This window comes from Mauremys mutica, chromosome 6 (genome assembly GCF_020497125.1).
Source record: "Mauremys mutica isolate MM-2020 ecotype Southern chromosome 6, ASM2049712v1, whole genome shotgun sequence".
Classification (NCBI taxonomy): domain Eukaryota; kingdom Metazoa; phylum Chordata; order Testudines; family Geoemydidae; genus Mauremys; species Mauremys mutica.
Window position 1 is genome coordinate 4,328,295 of NC_059077.1, and position 17,527 is coordinate 4,345,821.

Sequence of the window (17,527 nt, forward strand, 5' to 3'; positions counted from 1 at the left end):
TTTTCTCCTTTGTAAGTCACCTCTACTGCAAAGCCTACAAATAGTGGGTCAACCCAGATCATTTTCTTTCATAATACCTTTTAATCATTTACAGATGCTTCAGTTTGTGGGTGTCCAACTTAAGACGGGTGGAAAAGACCTGATTTTCAAAGGGCGGATGCTCAGTACTTTTTGAAAATCAGGTCCTTCTCATTAGGGCATGGCTGAGAGCAAGCGGACAGACGCTTAACCCAGAGATGAATGAGATGATGATGATGATGGGTCAGGAGAAGCAGCTGGAGGAGACGGTGGAGGTAATAGGAGGCCCTTCACCTTAGGGACTATGACTGCCATTAGTTGCTAGAGTTCACAATTTAGGGGTGATTTTAGACCTCAGATCCTGTTTGACAATCATATTATAACCATAACCCAGACAGCTTTTCACCATCTGCATGTGGCCTGGAGGTTGCAACCTTTTCTTTCAGATGCAAACTTTGCCACTGTTATCCATGATTTTGTCACCTCAGGGTCAGGCTACTGCAGTGTGCTCTACAAGGGACACTTTAAACCACTCCGGGCAGGTGCATCGATGCAGCTGCGCTGCTGTAGCACTTAAGTGAAGATGCTCCTACACCAATGGGAGAGCATCTCTTGTCAGCGAAGTTAACCCTCTAGAGGCGGTAGCTATGCCAAAGGGAGAAGTTTCCCACCGACATAGTGCTGTGTACACCAGGGGTTTGGTCGATATAACTACGTCGCTCAAGGGGGTGGATTTTTCATAGCCCTGAGTGACGTAGTTATACCAATATAAGTCTGTCGTGTAGACCTGCCCTCTGATATTGAAGCTATGCACTAGCATACTTGAGGGGCCTCCCGCTCTCCCCAGGCCATAATGGCACAGCCATCAACAGGGTTGTTTAAGCTGGATCTCCTTTGTTATAAAAGAGAAGGGGCAGCGGGAAGGGCATTCTCTGCGAGGGCTCCGGGATTCTGGAACTTGCTCCCTGAGATCTGAAACAGCCCAGATGTGGCAACTCTCTGGGGACGCTGCAAAATACATCTGTCTGACTAGGTTTCAGAGAGGGCTGAGGTTATGCTTCCCCTAATGATAACTGTGTCAGATGGACCCTTTATAGATAGCTGCCTGGCTGCGCTCCCATTGGAATGATCATTTTGCTGCTGCTGGGATTTTAATCTATTGTATAATTAGTGAGTGTGCTAGAAAATTAGATTGGCTTAACTACGTCAGTCAGAGGTGTGAAAACTCTACACCCCTGAGCGGTGTAGGTAAACTGACCTAAATCTCTGTGTAGACAGACTTAGCTACTGCTTCCTGGGGAGGTGGATTACCTATGATAACAGAAGAATCCCTCCTGTCGGCGTAGGTAGTGTCTACACGGAAGTGCTACAGTGGCACTATAGAGTTTAGACAAGGCTTTGGGTCGGTCTCTTTTCTATAATTCTACAGTTAAATAAATAATGGAGCTCAAGTTCAATATCCCCAAACTGAGGCAACCCAAATCAATAGTCAGGTTTGAAAATGTAGGTGTATATTTTTAACAATACAAAAATATTAAATTAAAAAACCCCAAGGATGTAATGTAACTTTAATGGACAACAGGTAGCATTTTCAAAAGCACCTGAGTGACTTCCCAAATCCCTTTAAAATGTTTTGCAAATCTCAATGAATATTTCTACTGATTTCATCCTGTTCTTCCATATTTGCATCGTCAAACAACATACACAATGACGGAACTGCACAGTAACACGGAGGCACAAACCTCACTCACAGAACAGAATTCACATCAGTGTTCTGGCTGGGCATTTTTTACATTCCCATAAAGAGTACAACAACTTGAAAATGGAAATTTCACACTGTGCATATGCAAAAACAATTTCTGAATTTCTCATAGCATCGCTATTTGCTCTCAGAGATGGCTAACCCCCTGGCAAGTTTGAGCTGCTATCATTCAGACAGGTTGGAGTTATAAATGCACCCTGACTGACTGCCAGCTCTGACCAGAATCATGAATTACACATATGGCACGTACCTGAGACTCTAGAGAGGTTAACTTTCTCCCCCTCAGCTTGTCTTCTTTCTTTGCAACCAGGGGTTTTTGCTTCTCTTTCTCCTTCGATTTTTCCAGTTTCTGAAGCTCCTCCACATAGGCATCATAGATCTCCCACTGAGAGAGGCAGAACAAGAGTCAGGACTTCCTGTCTAATCTAATCGGTGACTTTATTCCACTCCAGTAAACAAACATAGACCAGTATGCCAGACATCAACACATTCAAAAGATACCACAGTTTTTACCCCAGAAACACTTCCACTGAAATGAGTTTGCAGTCAATGGGCATTTTGCCTGCATACAGACTGCAGGATTGAACCCTGGGATTTTTAAAGCCCCGCTTCCCCAGGCAACTAACAGAAGTTACTAGATCACAGGCCCTGGTTCTCATGGGGGACTTCAATCACCCTGATATCTGCTGGGAGAGCAACACAGCAGTGCATACACAATCAGGAAGTTTTTGGAAAGTGTAGGGGACAATTTCCTGGTACAAGTGCTGGAGGAACCAACTAGGGGCAGAGCTCTTCTTGACTTGCTGCTCACAAACAGGGAAGAATTAGTAGGAGAAGCTAAAGTGGATGGGTACCTGGGAGGCAGTGACCATGAGATGGTCGAGTTCAGGATCCTGGCATAAGGAAGAAAGGAGAGCAGCAGAATATGGACCCTGGACTTCAGAAAAGCAGACTTTGACTCCCTCAGGGAACTGACAGGCAGGATCCCCTGGGAGAATAACATGAGGGGGAAAGGAGTCCAGGAGAGCTGACTGTATTTTAAAGAATCTTCATTGAGGCTGCAGGAACAAACCATCCCGACGGGTAGAAAGAATAGTAAATATGGCAGGCGACCACCTTGGCTTAACAGTGAAATCCTTGCTGATCTTAAACACAAAAAAGAAGCTTACAAGAAGTGGAAGCTTGGACAAATGACCAGGGAGGAGTAAAAAAAATATTGCTCAGGCATGCAGGAGTGAAATCAGGAAGGCCAAATCACAACTGGAGCTGCAGCTAGCTAGGGATGTTAAGAGAAACAAGAAGGGTTTCTACAGGTATGTTAGCAACAAAAAGAAGGTCAAGGAAAGTGTGGGCCCCTTATTGAATGGGGGAGGCAACCTAGTGACAGAGGATGTGGAAAAAGCTAATGTACTCAATGCCTTTTTTGCCTCCGTCTTCACGAACAAGGTCAGCTCCCAGACTGCTGCACTGGGCAGCACAATATGGGGAGGAGGTGACCAGCCCTCTGTGGAGAAAGAAGTGGTTCAAGACTATTTAGAAAAGCTGGACGAGCACAAGTCCATGAGACCGCATGCACTGCATCCAAGGGTGCTAAAAGAGTTGGCTGATGTGATTGCAGAGCCACTGGTCATTATCTCTGAAAACTCATGGCAATCGGGGGAGGTCCCAAATGACTGGGAAAAGGCTAATGTAATGCCCATCTTTTAAAAAGGGAAGAAGGAGAATCCAGGGAACTACAGGCCAGTCTGTCTCACCTCAGTCCCTGGAAAAATCATGGAGCACGTCCTCAAGGAATCAATTTTGAAGCACTTCGAGGAGAGGAAAGTGATCAGGAACAGTCAGCATGGCTTCACCAAGGGCAAGTCATGCCTGACTAACCTATTGCCTTCTATGATGAGATAACTGGCTCTGTGGATGAGGGAAAAGCAGTGGACATGTTATTCCTTGACTTTAGCTACTCTTTTGATAAGGTCTCCCACAGCATTTTTGCCATCAAGTTAAAGAAGTATGGGTTGGATGAATGGACTATAAGGTGAATAGAAAGCTGGCTAGATCGTCTGGCTGAATGGGTAGTGATCAATGGCTCCGTGTCTAGTTGGCAGATGGTATCAAGCAGAGTGCCCCAAGGGTCAGTTCAATATCTTCATTAATGATCTGGAGGATGGCGTGGATTGCACCCTTAGCAAGTTTGCAGATGACACTAAACTGGGGGAGTGGTAGAGAAGCTGGATATGAGTCAACAGTGTGCCCTCATTGCCAAGAAGGCTAATGGCATTTTGGGGGCTATATATATATATAGGAGCATTGCCAGCATATCGAGGGATGTGATCATTCCCCTCTATTCAGCATTGGTGAGGCCTCATCTGGAGTACTGTGTCCAGTTTTTGGCCCCACATTACAAGAAGGATGTGGAAAAATTGGAAAGAGTCCAGGGGAGGGCAACAAAAATGATGAGGGGGCTGGAGCACATGACTTATGAGGGGAGGCTGAGGGAACTGGGTTTATTTAGTCTGCAGAAGAGAAGAATGAGGGGGGATTTAATAGCTGCTTTCAACTACCTGAAAGGGAGTTCCCAAGAGGATGGATCTAGACTGTTCTCAGTGGTAGCAGATGACAGAACAGGAATAATGGTCTCAAGTTGCAGGGGGGAGGTTTAAGTTGGATATTAGGAAAAACTTTCTCACTAGGAGGGTGGTGAAGCACTGGAATGGGTTACCTAGGGAGGTGGTGGAATCTCCTTCCTTAGAGGTTTTTAAGGTCAGGCTTGACAAAGCCCTGGCTGGGATGATTTAGTTGGGGATTGGTCCTGCTTTGAGCAGGGGGTTGGACTAGATACCTCCTGAGGTCCCTTCCAACCCTGATAGTCTATGATTCTATGATTTCTTCTGTCACCCTAGCTTGGGATAACTCATCAGTGTTTAATAGATGGAACAAGCACATTAAGCAGTTGCTTCTGAGGTAATTTATAGTGTTGCATTAAAAAACTCAATTGTAGCTGCTTAGCAACCTTCAACTTGGAGCCTGACCCTGCAGTCAATAACCAGGTGAAACATGCAAATGGCTTCACACCTACTGCCATGCATTGCTGCCCCACAAGCCTGGAATGTCTTCTCCAAATGGATCCAGGAGGACATTTTTTTCTGCTTGGGATTATTCATGGAGTGCTGTATAGAAGATGTGACTTTATGACCGTTTGAAAGGCAAGATTCTGGCCCTGATATGCTTACAATCTAATTCAGACAGACCAAATAGATAATACTTCAAACACAAAATGGAAGAGACAACATTGGAATGAAGATGGGCAGCAGAATGTATATTAGTCAGGGGTTGTAAGGAAGAGAGGGTGCAGGGGAAGGGGAAGAAGTTGAAGGATATTCCAAATCTTTGGGGCTGTATAGAAAAGTCACATGCAGGCAAGAGCAGGAGAGGGGGAAGAAAGGAACAGTTAAGAGAGAAGAGCAAGGAGAGGATAGAGAGCAAAGGGAAGAAAGAAGAACTGAGAAAGTGAGTAGTTCAAATCCATTTCATTTCACAAGAGGTTAGAAAAATTAAGCAGAAACTTTCCCCCCTAATTTTCAGCATCTTAATCTAAAATCTCAGCTGTGGTTTGATTAATTTGACAGTTCTGTTCTCTCAATCTCCCAGGCAGTCGCATTATCAGAAAATGGTCAGAAGAGAACTCCTCCAGCCTGTGACAGATGAGCACTTTGTACATCACGCTAATTATATGCTCTGATCTCCAGTTAAGGAATAATCTGGGGCAATGTTTTTCAGCATAACAAAGGTGCATTTTCCCTTCCCCATACCACACTGCTACATTAGAGGTTTTTTCAGTTAATGTAGTTAAATTAATACTTTGTCCTGTGCTCTGTTGTGTCTCCAGTACAATGGACAAATCAGCACAGACTGGGCCAGCTGTCAGATATCAGTAACAATCACAAATAGACCATTAAGCTTCTATGAAACAATCAGTGAAACTGGCTGGATTCCATACTCCACGAAAGCATTGGTGAATTTCAGGTGTAAAAAAAGTTAACAATATTTATTTTTTCAAAATGCTTTTTAAAGAGACAGAGAAAATAGTGTACAACAAATTGGGGACAGCTCTTCACTTGGTGTAAACTGGTGTAGCCTCATCACCTGTAGTGAAGCTACATCAATTTACACAGACTGCAAGTCTGGTCCACTGTGGTTTTATTTTACTGCATTTGACTCCAGGCATTACAAAAAATTGTTGCTTCCTCTCCTAGATGGCTTAGACAATGGATGGAAAAAACCCACAATCTTGCACTTTGCAAATGTTTGTAAACTCCATGGAAAACTCCCCGGAATAGGAAGCAAATCTTTGCAGTTCCATACACTAGATGTTCCTTTAAGACTTCCTGGAGGGGAGGTCGGCCAGGCTGGCTCATAGTTAATAAGTGGGATGATAATTAGTTGGACATAGGACCTCTGAAACTTGCTCTTCGGGAGAATAGTCCTTCACTCTTTAGGAGTAATGCAGGGGATGAGAGCCTTGGTTAGCAGTGCCACACTTCTTTTTTTTTGTCACTTCCATATTTGGTATCAGCAACTTCTACAGCCTTCTTCCAAAACTCATAAACATATGCCTGGCTGTTGTGCAAATTGGTCTCTTTAAGGTCTGCTGATATCTAGTCCATGTACTATGTCTTTGCCTTCCCCCCTTTGGTCATCTTCCACCTGAGATCATTGCAAAGGCCATCCTCCCAATCCAGCTCTCAGGTCTCCAATAGGCACATCCACACCAGCATAGCCTAATCTCTGTCAATTTGTCTTCAGTTGGGGGCAACCCGCATTAGGCCTCTCATAACCTCATTTTGTTTCCTGTTACAGTGCCACACACAGGTATATTAATAATTCTATTCTGTTAGGTCTTGGTTCCAGACCTGGGCCCACCACCGTAATATCTGAGTGCCTTCCACTGTTAAAAACACATACAGGATTACTTACATCACCATGTTTTCAACCTCCAGTTCCTTATCCCACTCCCTTAAAGATACAGTAAAAACTTACAAAAAGGGAAAGGGACAAGGTGGGGGAGGTACTATCTTTTATTGCACCAACTTGATATCCTGGGACTGACACACATACAGCTACACTGCATACAACAAAAGGAAAAGGGTTTACCTGGTTAGCAGTGGCAGAAAAGGTTGCTCTAGGTGGAGGCTCCATTTGACATGCTCTTTCCTAAAAAATAATATAAATGAAAGTGAATCTATAAGTGACTACAGTCGTGAAAATCCCCATCTCCTTTGGCAGAAGCTTTGTTCCCTAGAAGAGTCCAGCTTCTAGTGGAAGCAGCCTAGAGTTTTTCGTTTACCAAGCAGGGGGAGTGATCATGGTGTTGCATTTGTATAGCAACTGTCATCCAGATGGATCCCAAAGTGCTATATAAATGTTTCTAAGTGATGATTCCAACACTAGAGAGAGAGCTAGGTAGAACACGGACTTTCCATTCTGTGGGAGATTCCAAGATTTTGACGTTTGGTTTTGTCCCAAATTGGGATGAAAAGTCAAAATCTTGGAATTTTTCACAAAATTAAATAGTCTGAAATATTTCATTTTGACCAAATATGTTGTTAAGGTCAAAGCATTCATTCCAACTTTCTCATTTTGACTATTATATTATATTTCATAAAAGCTGAAGTGTTTCAACCTTTGTATTTTTATATTATAAATAACAAAATATAAAGTCAAAGTCAAAACAAAATGTTGTGATAATTCCCCCATCAAACATTTCAATGAAATTGGTACATTCCCACAAAACATTTAAATTTCATCAAATCAACATTTTCTGGCAGAAAACTGTTCAGTCGGAAAATGTTTCAGCAACTCCATATATATATCACTTCACTGACTCCTGAGGTGCAGCAGTCTCTGGGATGGAATGTGGCACATCTTTAACAGCAGCACTACACAATGGTTTAAGGGCCACATGTTGCTTTTAAATACACCCAAGCAAATCCCATTATTATCTATGGAACTCCACATATTTAGCTGAGAACAGACTTTGGTTCTAAAACAAAAAATAAAGAATTCTGTGTTCATGTAAAACTACAGGGGCATTTTAGTTCAGGAGAATACAATTACTCAAGCGAGCCAAGACACAAGAGTTAATACCCCTCCTCTTTTAAAACATGTCATGAGATCTTCAATAACCACAAGTGGTCAGGAATGTGGGTTGACATTGGTTTTAAAAGGCAGCATTTTCCAGCATCGCAGGACCCCTTAGCACTGTCCTAGAACATCAGTTCAGTACTGACTCCGAGGAAAGAGCATGATCCAAATCATCAGCACTAATTCCTGCAGCCCCTTGATTTTCCTCATTGGCTAGGCCAGGTTGGGAGACCAATGAGATCTAAAGGGAACACACCTCAGCTGGAAAGGCTGCAGGAACTTGAGCTGTGGGACTTCAGGGAAAGGGAGGGAAATTTCTCCCTGCAACAAGTATCTTGGACTCAAAGGAAAGTTTGGTTTGACCTCCTCGCTGGGTCAAACACCACATTCACGGTGATCAGCTAGGAAGGGTTCTGTGGGCCATCTACACGCAAGCTGGAGGTGTAATTTCCAGCTCAGGTAGACATACACATGCTAGCTGTGATTGAGCTAGTGTGCTAAAAAGAGAAGTGTAGCCGCAACAGCACAGGTGGTGGGATGAGCTAACCACCCTGAGCACCCACTCAGGCATCTAGGCATCTTTTTTTTTAATTTTTATTTTTTTGCAGCCACACTTCTACTTTAGTGCGCTACCAGTCAAAGTTCATATGCATATGTCTATCTGAGCTGGACATACCCCTAGAGACACACCCATTGGGAAAGACTGTGGCCTCAGCACAAAAGGCATTTCAGAACCTTAGGACTCAAATCTGTATTGATCTTCTGTCATGGCAAGAGCAAACACATGCACTGTGCAGAGAGAGGGAGAGCTGATGAAAGGCAGCAGCAGAGAACATCTATCATTATTAAGTAGCTTGCATTAGCAAAGTATCTGAGCACCTCACCAACTTTAATGTATTTAGCTCCCCCAACACACCAGCGAGGAGGGAAGTGCTTTTCTATCCCTAGTTTACAGATGGAAAATCAAGGCACAAGGTCATACAGGAAGTCTGTGGGGTAAAGCGGACATGAACCCAGATCTCCCAAGTCCTAGGCTAGTGCCAAAACTACTGGACCATCCTTCCTTTTCTGGTATTAGGGAAACAAGTATAAAAATGTTACACCCAAGCATGTGTGTGAGGCTGAAATTTCACTACCTAAATTTTCAAAGGCCCCAGACCCCTCTGACAGAACATAAGAGAATCCATCTGGTGAATATTACTCTGTATCATCATCTTCCCCATCCCAAATGTTTTAGGTATGATTAGTTAAGGTTCTTTTCCCCACTAATATTAGCAGTGATTCCAGGAGATGACACACAGACAAGCATTCTGGACTTCAGTCACAAAGGAAGGATTTTACTAACACATGCTTGTGTATCACCAAAAGAGACAGCAGTGGCAGCATACCCTCACGGGGTTGTTCAAAGTCTGTGAAGCTCTCTCACAAAAGTTGAACTGGTTGGTGAGCTTCTGTTCCTTCATCAAATGGGGAGGAGGTTCTTCCCCTTCACCTGCTTCTTCTGCTGATGCAGCCTAGAGAAGAATAAAGCAATGCTTAATTGAGAACTGAAGTAGATCAGAGATCTTTCTTCAACTTCAAAATGCCTATCCCTTGGACCGCTGGACTTCTGGTACTTAGCAAAAGAAATCTGTTACTCAGGGTCTAGGGCCACCATTGGTGAGATGGGTGTGGGATTTGGAGATCACCCTCAGCCACTCTCTAAACACAGAGATCCAAGTTGCAAGAATGGTTGGGTGTGGCTGTTACCACCACTAACTCATTTGGAAAAGTCCACACAATTCTCCTACCTATGGACATCTCCATGGTCCTCATGGATTTGTCAAATCTAAGGTGGGCTACTGTAATGCTCTCCTAATTACGATCCATCTGAAACTGATCTAGAGGTTTTAACAGTTGCAGAAAGTGACTACTCGCCTGCTCTTCTGAATAGAATAGAGTGAGTTAGTTACATCCACTCCTCGTGATCTTCACTGGCTATTGGATACCCAGCAACATAATTCAAAGGCCTTTGATCTCATATATTTAGCTCTTTATAATCCTAGCTTCCTATTACTTCCATAATTGCCTGTATCCCCCTCTCAGGCATTTAAAGTCACCTGAAATTAGTCCACTCTTGGTTCCTAGGTTCAGTACTGACTGGGCAAGGAGTGAACTTCCTACTGTATTGTCCCTCCCTCACTGGCTGCCTTTAGGTCATGCCACCAGTCTCAGTTATTTCAGCTGCCTTATGTTTGATCCTTTCACACCTTCACGCTTGCTTTTGCCTCAGTTACACTGTTTCTGTTTCTCTCATGAAGCCAGGAAACGATCCTGTTGCAGGTGGCTTACTTGACTCTTGCAGGATTTGGCCTGTATTTTATATGGCTGTCTGGTTCTTGTGTCATTTTATTTGTATTATTTTTCGTTGCACAGCACTTAGATGCCTTGCAATAGGCACCTTATAAATGGATAAAACAAATAAGTATTGTAGTAGTAGAAAACAATGGCCTCCAAACTTTGCTCAGCTCTGATTCACATCAGCAATTGGGGCCACACGTCATGTGTACGAAATGGAACTGATTACAACTGCTTTCCAGCTTGAATACAGAAGTGCTGTCCACAGAGACGGGTCCCAGCAAACCTTACTTCATCTGGATGGAGCATCTGGCTCAAGATAAAACATTGTATGCGGGCATCTTTCATCTCCATGGGCAGCACCTCCATATTAAAGAATAGGTTGGCTGCAGACAACCTTGCAGAATACATGGAGGTTGCATCAGAGATAAAATAAGCAAGCCTGGAGTTTCCTCTGGTGATGCTGCTTACGCCAAAGACACGTACAAACTGAGCTTAGAATCTAATATTTAAAATCATATTGACAGCTCGCAGTTGGCTGTGAAGCATTACCGGAATATCTTCTTTGCTTCCTTCTTCTTTAACCTCTGCCTCTTCAACTGCTATCACTGTGGACTCAACAGGAGCCAGTTCTGACAACAACACAGGTATGTTAATCATCTCTAGCTAATAGACACCTTTATGTGTTGCAGACACTTTCCATTTTCCACAATTTGAATACAAAAATACTACACCCTTTTATCTCCAAAACACTCTACAAACCCTAGCTTATTAGTCATCACAGTTCCCTGCCAGTCAAGTAAGTCAGTATTACTGTCCCCAGTTTACAGAGGACTGACCTAATGAGGTGAGTCGGCTCATTCAAAGCCACAGAGAGAGTCAGGGCCACTGCTAGAAAGAGGTTGCAGCAGTTCCAATTCCCTGGCTGAATTCAGATCACATCTCACTTAACTCTCTGATTTGGGCTGCATCCTTTTAGGAAACACTTTCTCTACACTACAAAAATGACTATGTTTAAACATGGCTGTGAAGAATGGCTGTGGCCAAATTATGTTAATATGGGTCACGTGTGGACAGGAAAAAAATTTAATAAGCATCTTAGCGAAGCATGTCTTAGTCCAGGTATCTAGCTCTATCCATCTGAACTCTCACTGGTTGTGGAGACCATGGTGGAGACCAAGCCTATCCATCCAACAACCTATTCTTCTTCCAAATAGACTCCTACAGCCTAATCTGACATCTCAAATGTGCTGCTACAGCTGCGAGGATGAACACACTCATGGCATTGAAGATTCCATTTACATATAGATTTACTCTAAATCCTGGTAGAAATTTCAACACTGATGCAAAGAAAGGAGCATAAACTCCAGAGAACCACAGGTAACTAAGAGTCTCAGGAGCTTGCAAGATAGCACCCTTGGGCCTGGCAGCTGCCACATTAGAAGGGCACATATCCATGGCCAGTTCTAGTCTTTCAGTTAATTCTGACCATCAGCAGTCCTCTGTTCCACCGATCAGACAATTTTAAGAGACAGCAGAAATGTTAGGGTCTCCGTAAAAAATTCCATTGCCCAGCATGGAACATGAATGCCGAATTACTTGGTGGCATACTTTTCGAGACCCTGAATTATGGCATACTTTTCGAGACACTGAAAATCTCAGAGAATGAGATTTTCAAAGCAATCTAAGGCTATGTCTACACTACAGAGTTTTGTCAACAAAAGTTATGCTTAAAGTGCTGTAATTAAACTGCTGTTGCATGTCCACACTATGCTCCTTGGGTCGGCAGAGCACATCCACACTAGCAGCTCTTGCATCAACACAGACAGCAGTGCACTGTGGGTAGCTATCCCACTGTGCAACTGGCCGCAGGGTGCTTTTGCAATGCCTCATGGGGCAGGTACAGCATCACATGATGCAGGTTTCTCAATCCCATCGTTCCATGGGCATCCTACTAGATCGCCAACTGCTTTCAACTGAAGTGTGTGTGGTGGGCAGAGTGTGTGACAGGGAGCGTGGATGAGGGGAAGAGACAGAAACACAGGTGTTGGGGATGTTTGTGTTGGGGGAGGGTGTGTCAGCATGCTGTCTCTTTAAGTTCAGACAGTAGCTTGAGCAGTCTCTCCACCCCCTCTCCTGCCCCCCAGCAAGTGGGGGGGGGTGGAAGGGAGGAGAGCAACATTCCACATTAATGGTTCTGTGATTCCCTCCCTAGTTCTCTGACAGCCTCCTCAGCTACCAGGAGCAGCATCCTCAGCAGCTCTGTGAGCTCTCCATGCTGAGGAATGTCAAAGCTTCCCCGAGCTTTAAAAGGGGAAGGGCACATGACTGTGTAGCTAGATGCAGGGCAGCAGAGTTCAAAATAGCGAGCAGAGCGGTCACAGTGGGCATTGTGGGATACTGCGGGAGGCCAGTTATGAGGACATAATGAACAGCTGTGTCTACACTGACGGCTTTGCTGCTTTAAATTTGCCACAAAAAGCTTATGCCTCTCTTTGAGGTGGTTTTATTTTGTCCGCAAAACACCAGAGTTTTGCCACCAAAAGTAGCTTTGTAGTGTGCTCACCTCCACTGTTTGGTCAGCAAATGGCAGTTTTTGCTAACAAAAATGTGTAGTGTAGACAAGGCGTAAGGGCCTAGACACGTATCTCCTATTAATTTCAGAGGAAGATTGTGTAAATCCCTTAGAGTGTTTTGAAAAACTTAGCTCCTTGTATTAGCACACACCTGGCTTGCAGACTGTCAGAAGTGGCAAATACACAGTTTGTGTTATAAACAGTATTTCTCTGCAAAGAAGACTTCTAGCAGAAATAAGTGCTGCACCATTCCTGGGCCTCAGATTGCAGCATGCTCGCTGTCACACACAGAATAAACTACACCAACGCTTACTGATTCAGTGTCCCAAAAACCTACCTGGTTCCAAGCCTATTTTGGCACTCTGCCGTCTGCCTTCGTCCGAGTCTCTGAGTAACAGGTTCCCATCTAAGGAGAAGTGAATGGCCATTTGGTCCACATAGCTTATCGGCTTGTATGCTCGTTCCTGCAGAGGAAGAAGATAAAAAATCAAATCTGGACAGATTAATGATTTTATCGGGAACAATCTTTGCCTGTAGATGGTAAAGCTGACCAGGTTGTATATTGATAAAATGGTTGCATTTGTTATTCACATTTGTCTTCACTGCAGGTTCCAAGCCAACAAGAACCTGAGACTGCTGTTTATGCCTCAAGGTATGCAGGACCACAAATAAACAATGGGGGGGTCGGGGGGGGGGCAAGCAGGGGAGGGAAAAATCAGGGACATTTCAAGGAATGTTCAAATTGGAGGATTTAGCTCTGATTCAAAAGGATCTTTCCGCTGACTGCAGTGAGTTTTGGATCAAATCCATGGGCCCGTTATGCCAGTTAATCAGTGTTGCCAATTGAAACCTGTGGAGTAAAAGTTGGGGGACGCTATCCCTTTCAGGGTGCATCCTGTCACCATTTTTCCCTAACGCAAACACTGTCAGTGGCTTTCACTTCCCTCATGCTCAGTTTATAGGGTAGAACAAGATCTTCCAACTGCCAGTACAACAGGCTCAAATTAATATCTGAAGATTATGCCAAATTCTCTGCTGCTTCATAGTCAGTAACAATAGGGAACCAAAAAAAACCCCAACAACACAAGATGCATTCTTTGTTGGGGACAGATTAGTCTTCCATCACAATGTTGGGTTAGATGGTGCTGGAAATGGTAACACCTTCCCTAACACCATCACACAAAATGATTAGGACCTGTGGAAAACACACACAGGGCCTGAGTCTCCTGTCACTTACACCGGTGTAAAATTCACGCTCTGAACGGCAACTTGTCTGACCTATGGTAGAGCATGTTCCCAAGTAAGGGCTTGTAATAAGGCAGACCCATGTGGAGCACCCTCCAGCAGCAGGCTGCAGCAGAACAGGTGCACCTGCCTCAGTTTCCCCCCCTCAGACTCACAGTAATTCTGCACTAGCTTTCTTGCCTCAGTAACGCTCCTCTTTGGGGCAAGTTTGTTACCAACATATGTTCAAATACTCCATAATAAGAGTCCCAAACATAGTCCATTTCTCACACCCAGTGTATATAGTCCTTAAAATCCCACATCCTCTAATCCACCAAGATAGTCCATACCACACGCCAGCATCTTCCACCACACCTGGGCCCTTCTACAGTCCTCTCCTGTCCTTTTACCAGGACAGCCACCCTAGCCCTTCCAGGTGGAGTGCAACCTCGCACTTCCTAGTGGGGACCCTCACAGTCTCTCTGCTGGAAGCTCACCCCCACCAGGGGGACATCCCTCACTCCCTCTGGTCTGTTAACCTGCCTCAATAATACCTCTCCTTTGGGCTGGTTTATATGAAAACATAGTGTTTTTATCTATAACCGAAGCCCAAAACAATAGTCCATTTATCACCCCCTGTGCAGATCATCCTTAAAATGTAGCAACATCTAGTCCACAGATGTAGCACGTAACACACTGGCATCTTCCACCACATCTAGGCTCTCTCCTTTCCTTCCACCATGACTGGCTCTCTGGCTTGAGGGGGTCAGCCAGATCTCTCTGCTGTTCTCCTGCTGTCAGCCTTCCCTGGCAACCAACTACAGCTTCCTTCAGGAATCTCCTACAGTCTCCTTTCACCGGCCAGTCTTTCACTCCCATGCAGCTCTCACTTGCCCTGTTCCTGACTAAACCTTCCACTGTCTCAGTCTCTCCCCCATTTATATGGCTCAAGTGTTTTCACCCCAAGTGGGGGGCAGCTAATAAGTCACAGGTGCATTGGCCTTTTCCTTCTTAAAGGGATGGTTTCCCCCATGACAGGGCCCTCTACCAGATGGCCAAATCTATGGATGTCAGCAAGAGCAGCACACCAGCTAACTTCAGCTGTTGCAATGATGCAAAGGCTCCAAGGGTCCGTCTACACTGCAAGTGAAGGTCTAACTGTAGCACGAGTAGGCGTAGCTTTAATCTAGCTAGCCCAGGTGACAATAGTCGTGAAGATGTGGCAGCATGGGCATCAGCACCAGCAACCAGAGCGCAAGCCTACTAGGGAGCCTGCGCACATACTCTGATTGTCTAAAACATACCCAATTGCTTGACTACACGTGCAGTTTAATAGTAAAAATGTTCAACAAAGACAAAGTACACCTCTACCCCGATATAACACTGTCCTCAGGAGCCAAAAAATCTTACCGCGTTATAGGTGAAACCGCGTTATATCGAACTTGCTTTGATCCGCCAGAGTGCACAGCCCCACCCCCCTGGAGCGCTGCTTTACCACGTTATATCCAAATTCATGTTATATTGGGTCGCATTATATCGGGGTAGAGATGTAGTACAATGCAGAGAGAAGACTTATGTACCACTCCTTCTGGGAAGTAGTTTTCTTGAAGTGTGCAGTTCATCTTACACAGCAGGTGTGCTCCTAAGTATGCATTCAAACCCAGCCATATTTTATAGCATGGTTGTTTACAAGCTAAAAGCACTCTCTATACATAGGGTGACCAGATGTCCCAATTTTATAGGGACTGTCCCGATATTTCAGGCTTTTTCTTATATAGAAGCCTATTATACCCCACCTCCTGTCCTGATTTTACACACTTGCTGTTTGGTCACCCTATCTATACATCACTCAAGACTCAAATTCACCCATCAGCTTTTTACCATGTTCTTCTTGTCCCATGATGTACATTTCTTCTCTTTTCGTTTGGATCCCATATTTCAAGAGCCATGACGGCACAACCCAACCTCTACTAGGACACACGGTTCATGAATCTAGCTTTTAACAAGTTTCATATTTGCTAGTGCCAAAAGCTACATTTAGTTTTGCAGAGTATTGCGGGCTATAGACATAGACATGGATATAAATATAGATATTGTGACATAAGTGAACAAAATTGCGGGAGGAGCATAATACAAGTCACTTGGAATAACTGTTCATATTTTATATAATATATACAATATTTACACCATGCACATAACACCTATTAATGTAGGGGGGGTGTAACACATTGCTAACCTGTGCTGAAACCCATGCTGCTGCGTCTACACTACTATTGTTACCCAGGCTAGCTAGATTAAAGCTAGCACAGGTATGTCTCCCCAGGCGACAATCACACTTTCATACAGAGTAGACGTACCCTAAGATGCAAACCATATAAGGCTCCTGAGATCAATATCAACACCTTAAGTGGCACCCAGAAGCAATAAGAAGCCACTGCAGACTTGAAGTGCTAATGTAACAATGCTCCTTAAAGCAAACACTGCTTTATTCTGCACTAACTGGACTACAGCTCCAAGGGAGGTATCGTAGCCCCACATCGAGCCCACTGCAGTCATTGAGGAGGTCCTGAAGGCATGAATAACTCATCCCCCTGGGTCACATTCTCCTCTCTGTTACACCACAGCCACAACACTGGAGCCAGTGAAATCAGGCCAGTGTAATGGAGAGGAAGATGTGGCCCCATATCCACTCCCTGGGGGCCAGATTCTCCGCTCACTAGTTAAATTTCTTTTCTTATATAGAGTAAATATGTGGCCAAATGATCCCTGGCCCTTGCACAGGTGCACAGGAATGAGGCCAGAGCACAAAGTGCCTTCCCAAGCCTTTGAGCACCCTACTCAAGGGCTAGGGACAATTGAAGTACTGCAGGTGGGACACTGCGGGGACTGCTTCCTCCACGTGCCCCAGGGGGTGCAAACCACCCCAAGGAGGGAGGAGAGGAGGCATGGCCATGACTCCAACCTCCCCTTGCAGAACCCACAGAGCTAGCTGAACATGCTGAGGGAGTAGGAAGCTCCACTCAGATGCAGAATGTGCATGCACCTCCTGCACTGGAAAGCTGAGGGAGGAGGGACTGGACTTCGTAAGGTACAGTCCTTCCTGGAGCTTCCCCATGGGTCTCTGCAGCTCAGGCTGCTGACTAATTTCCTCACTTTGGCCCTGAATTGGCATTGATTGCACAAAACATGTTTTTGAACGCTCATATATTTTCATGAGACTGGAACATGCTATGAAGATATTGAGTTATAAATGCACTACTGACTGTAAAAAATCCTCTCTCTCCTCTCACCACCACTGAATGGAATAATTTATCAGCTGAGATTAGCTGCACTAATTACATTCACTTTCAGAACTTGTTGAGTAACTGCCATCTCGTGTTTCTGCATAGTCAATTATGTTAATGTTTATAGACTTTTATCCTCTGCAAAAGCCCTTGAGGAACTGCTAGTAGTATATGGAAAATGAAGTAAA

The 17,527-nt window shown here is 44.4% G+C and overlaps 1 protein-coding gene across 1 annotated transcript in view; it reads right to left on the reverse strand.

Annotated features, from left to right (window-relative positions):
• The window catches only part of DNAI1 (dynein axonemal intermediate chain 1), a 296,761-nt gene that overhangs the window by 235,967 nt on the left and 43,267 nt on the right, over window positions 1–17,527 (reverse strand). Inside the window, exons 5-9 of the mRNA XM_045022468.1 lie at window positions 13,169–13,295; window positions 10,808–10,887; window positions 9,307–9,432; window positions 6,929–6,988; window positions 2,031–2,165 (exon numbers count right to left, since the gene is read on the reverse strand). Coding sequence (XP_044878403.1) covers window positions 2,031–2,165; window positions 6,929–6,988; window positions 9,307–9,432; window positions 10,808–10,887; window positions 13,169–13,295 — 528 coding nt within the window. The remainder of the gene's footprint in view (window positions 1–2,030; window positions 2,166–6,928; window positions 6,989–9,306; window positions 9,433–10,807; window positions 10,888–13,168; window positions 13,296–17,527) is intronic.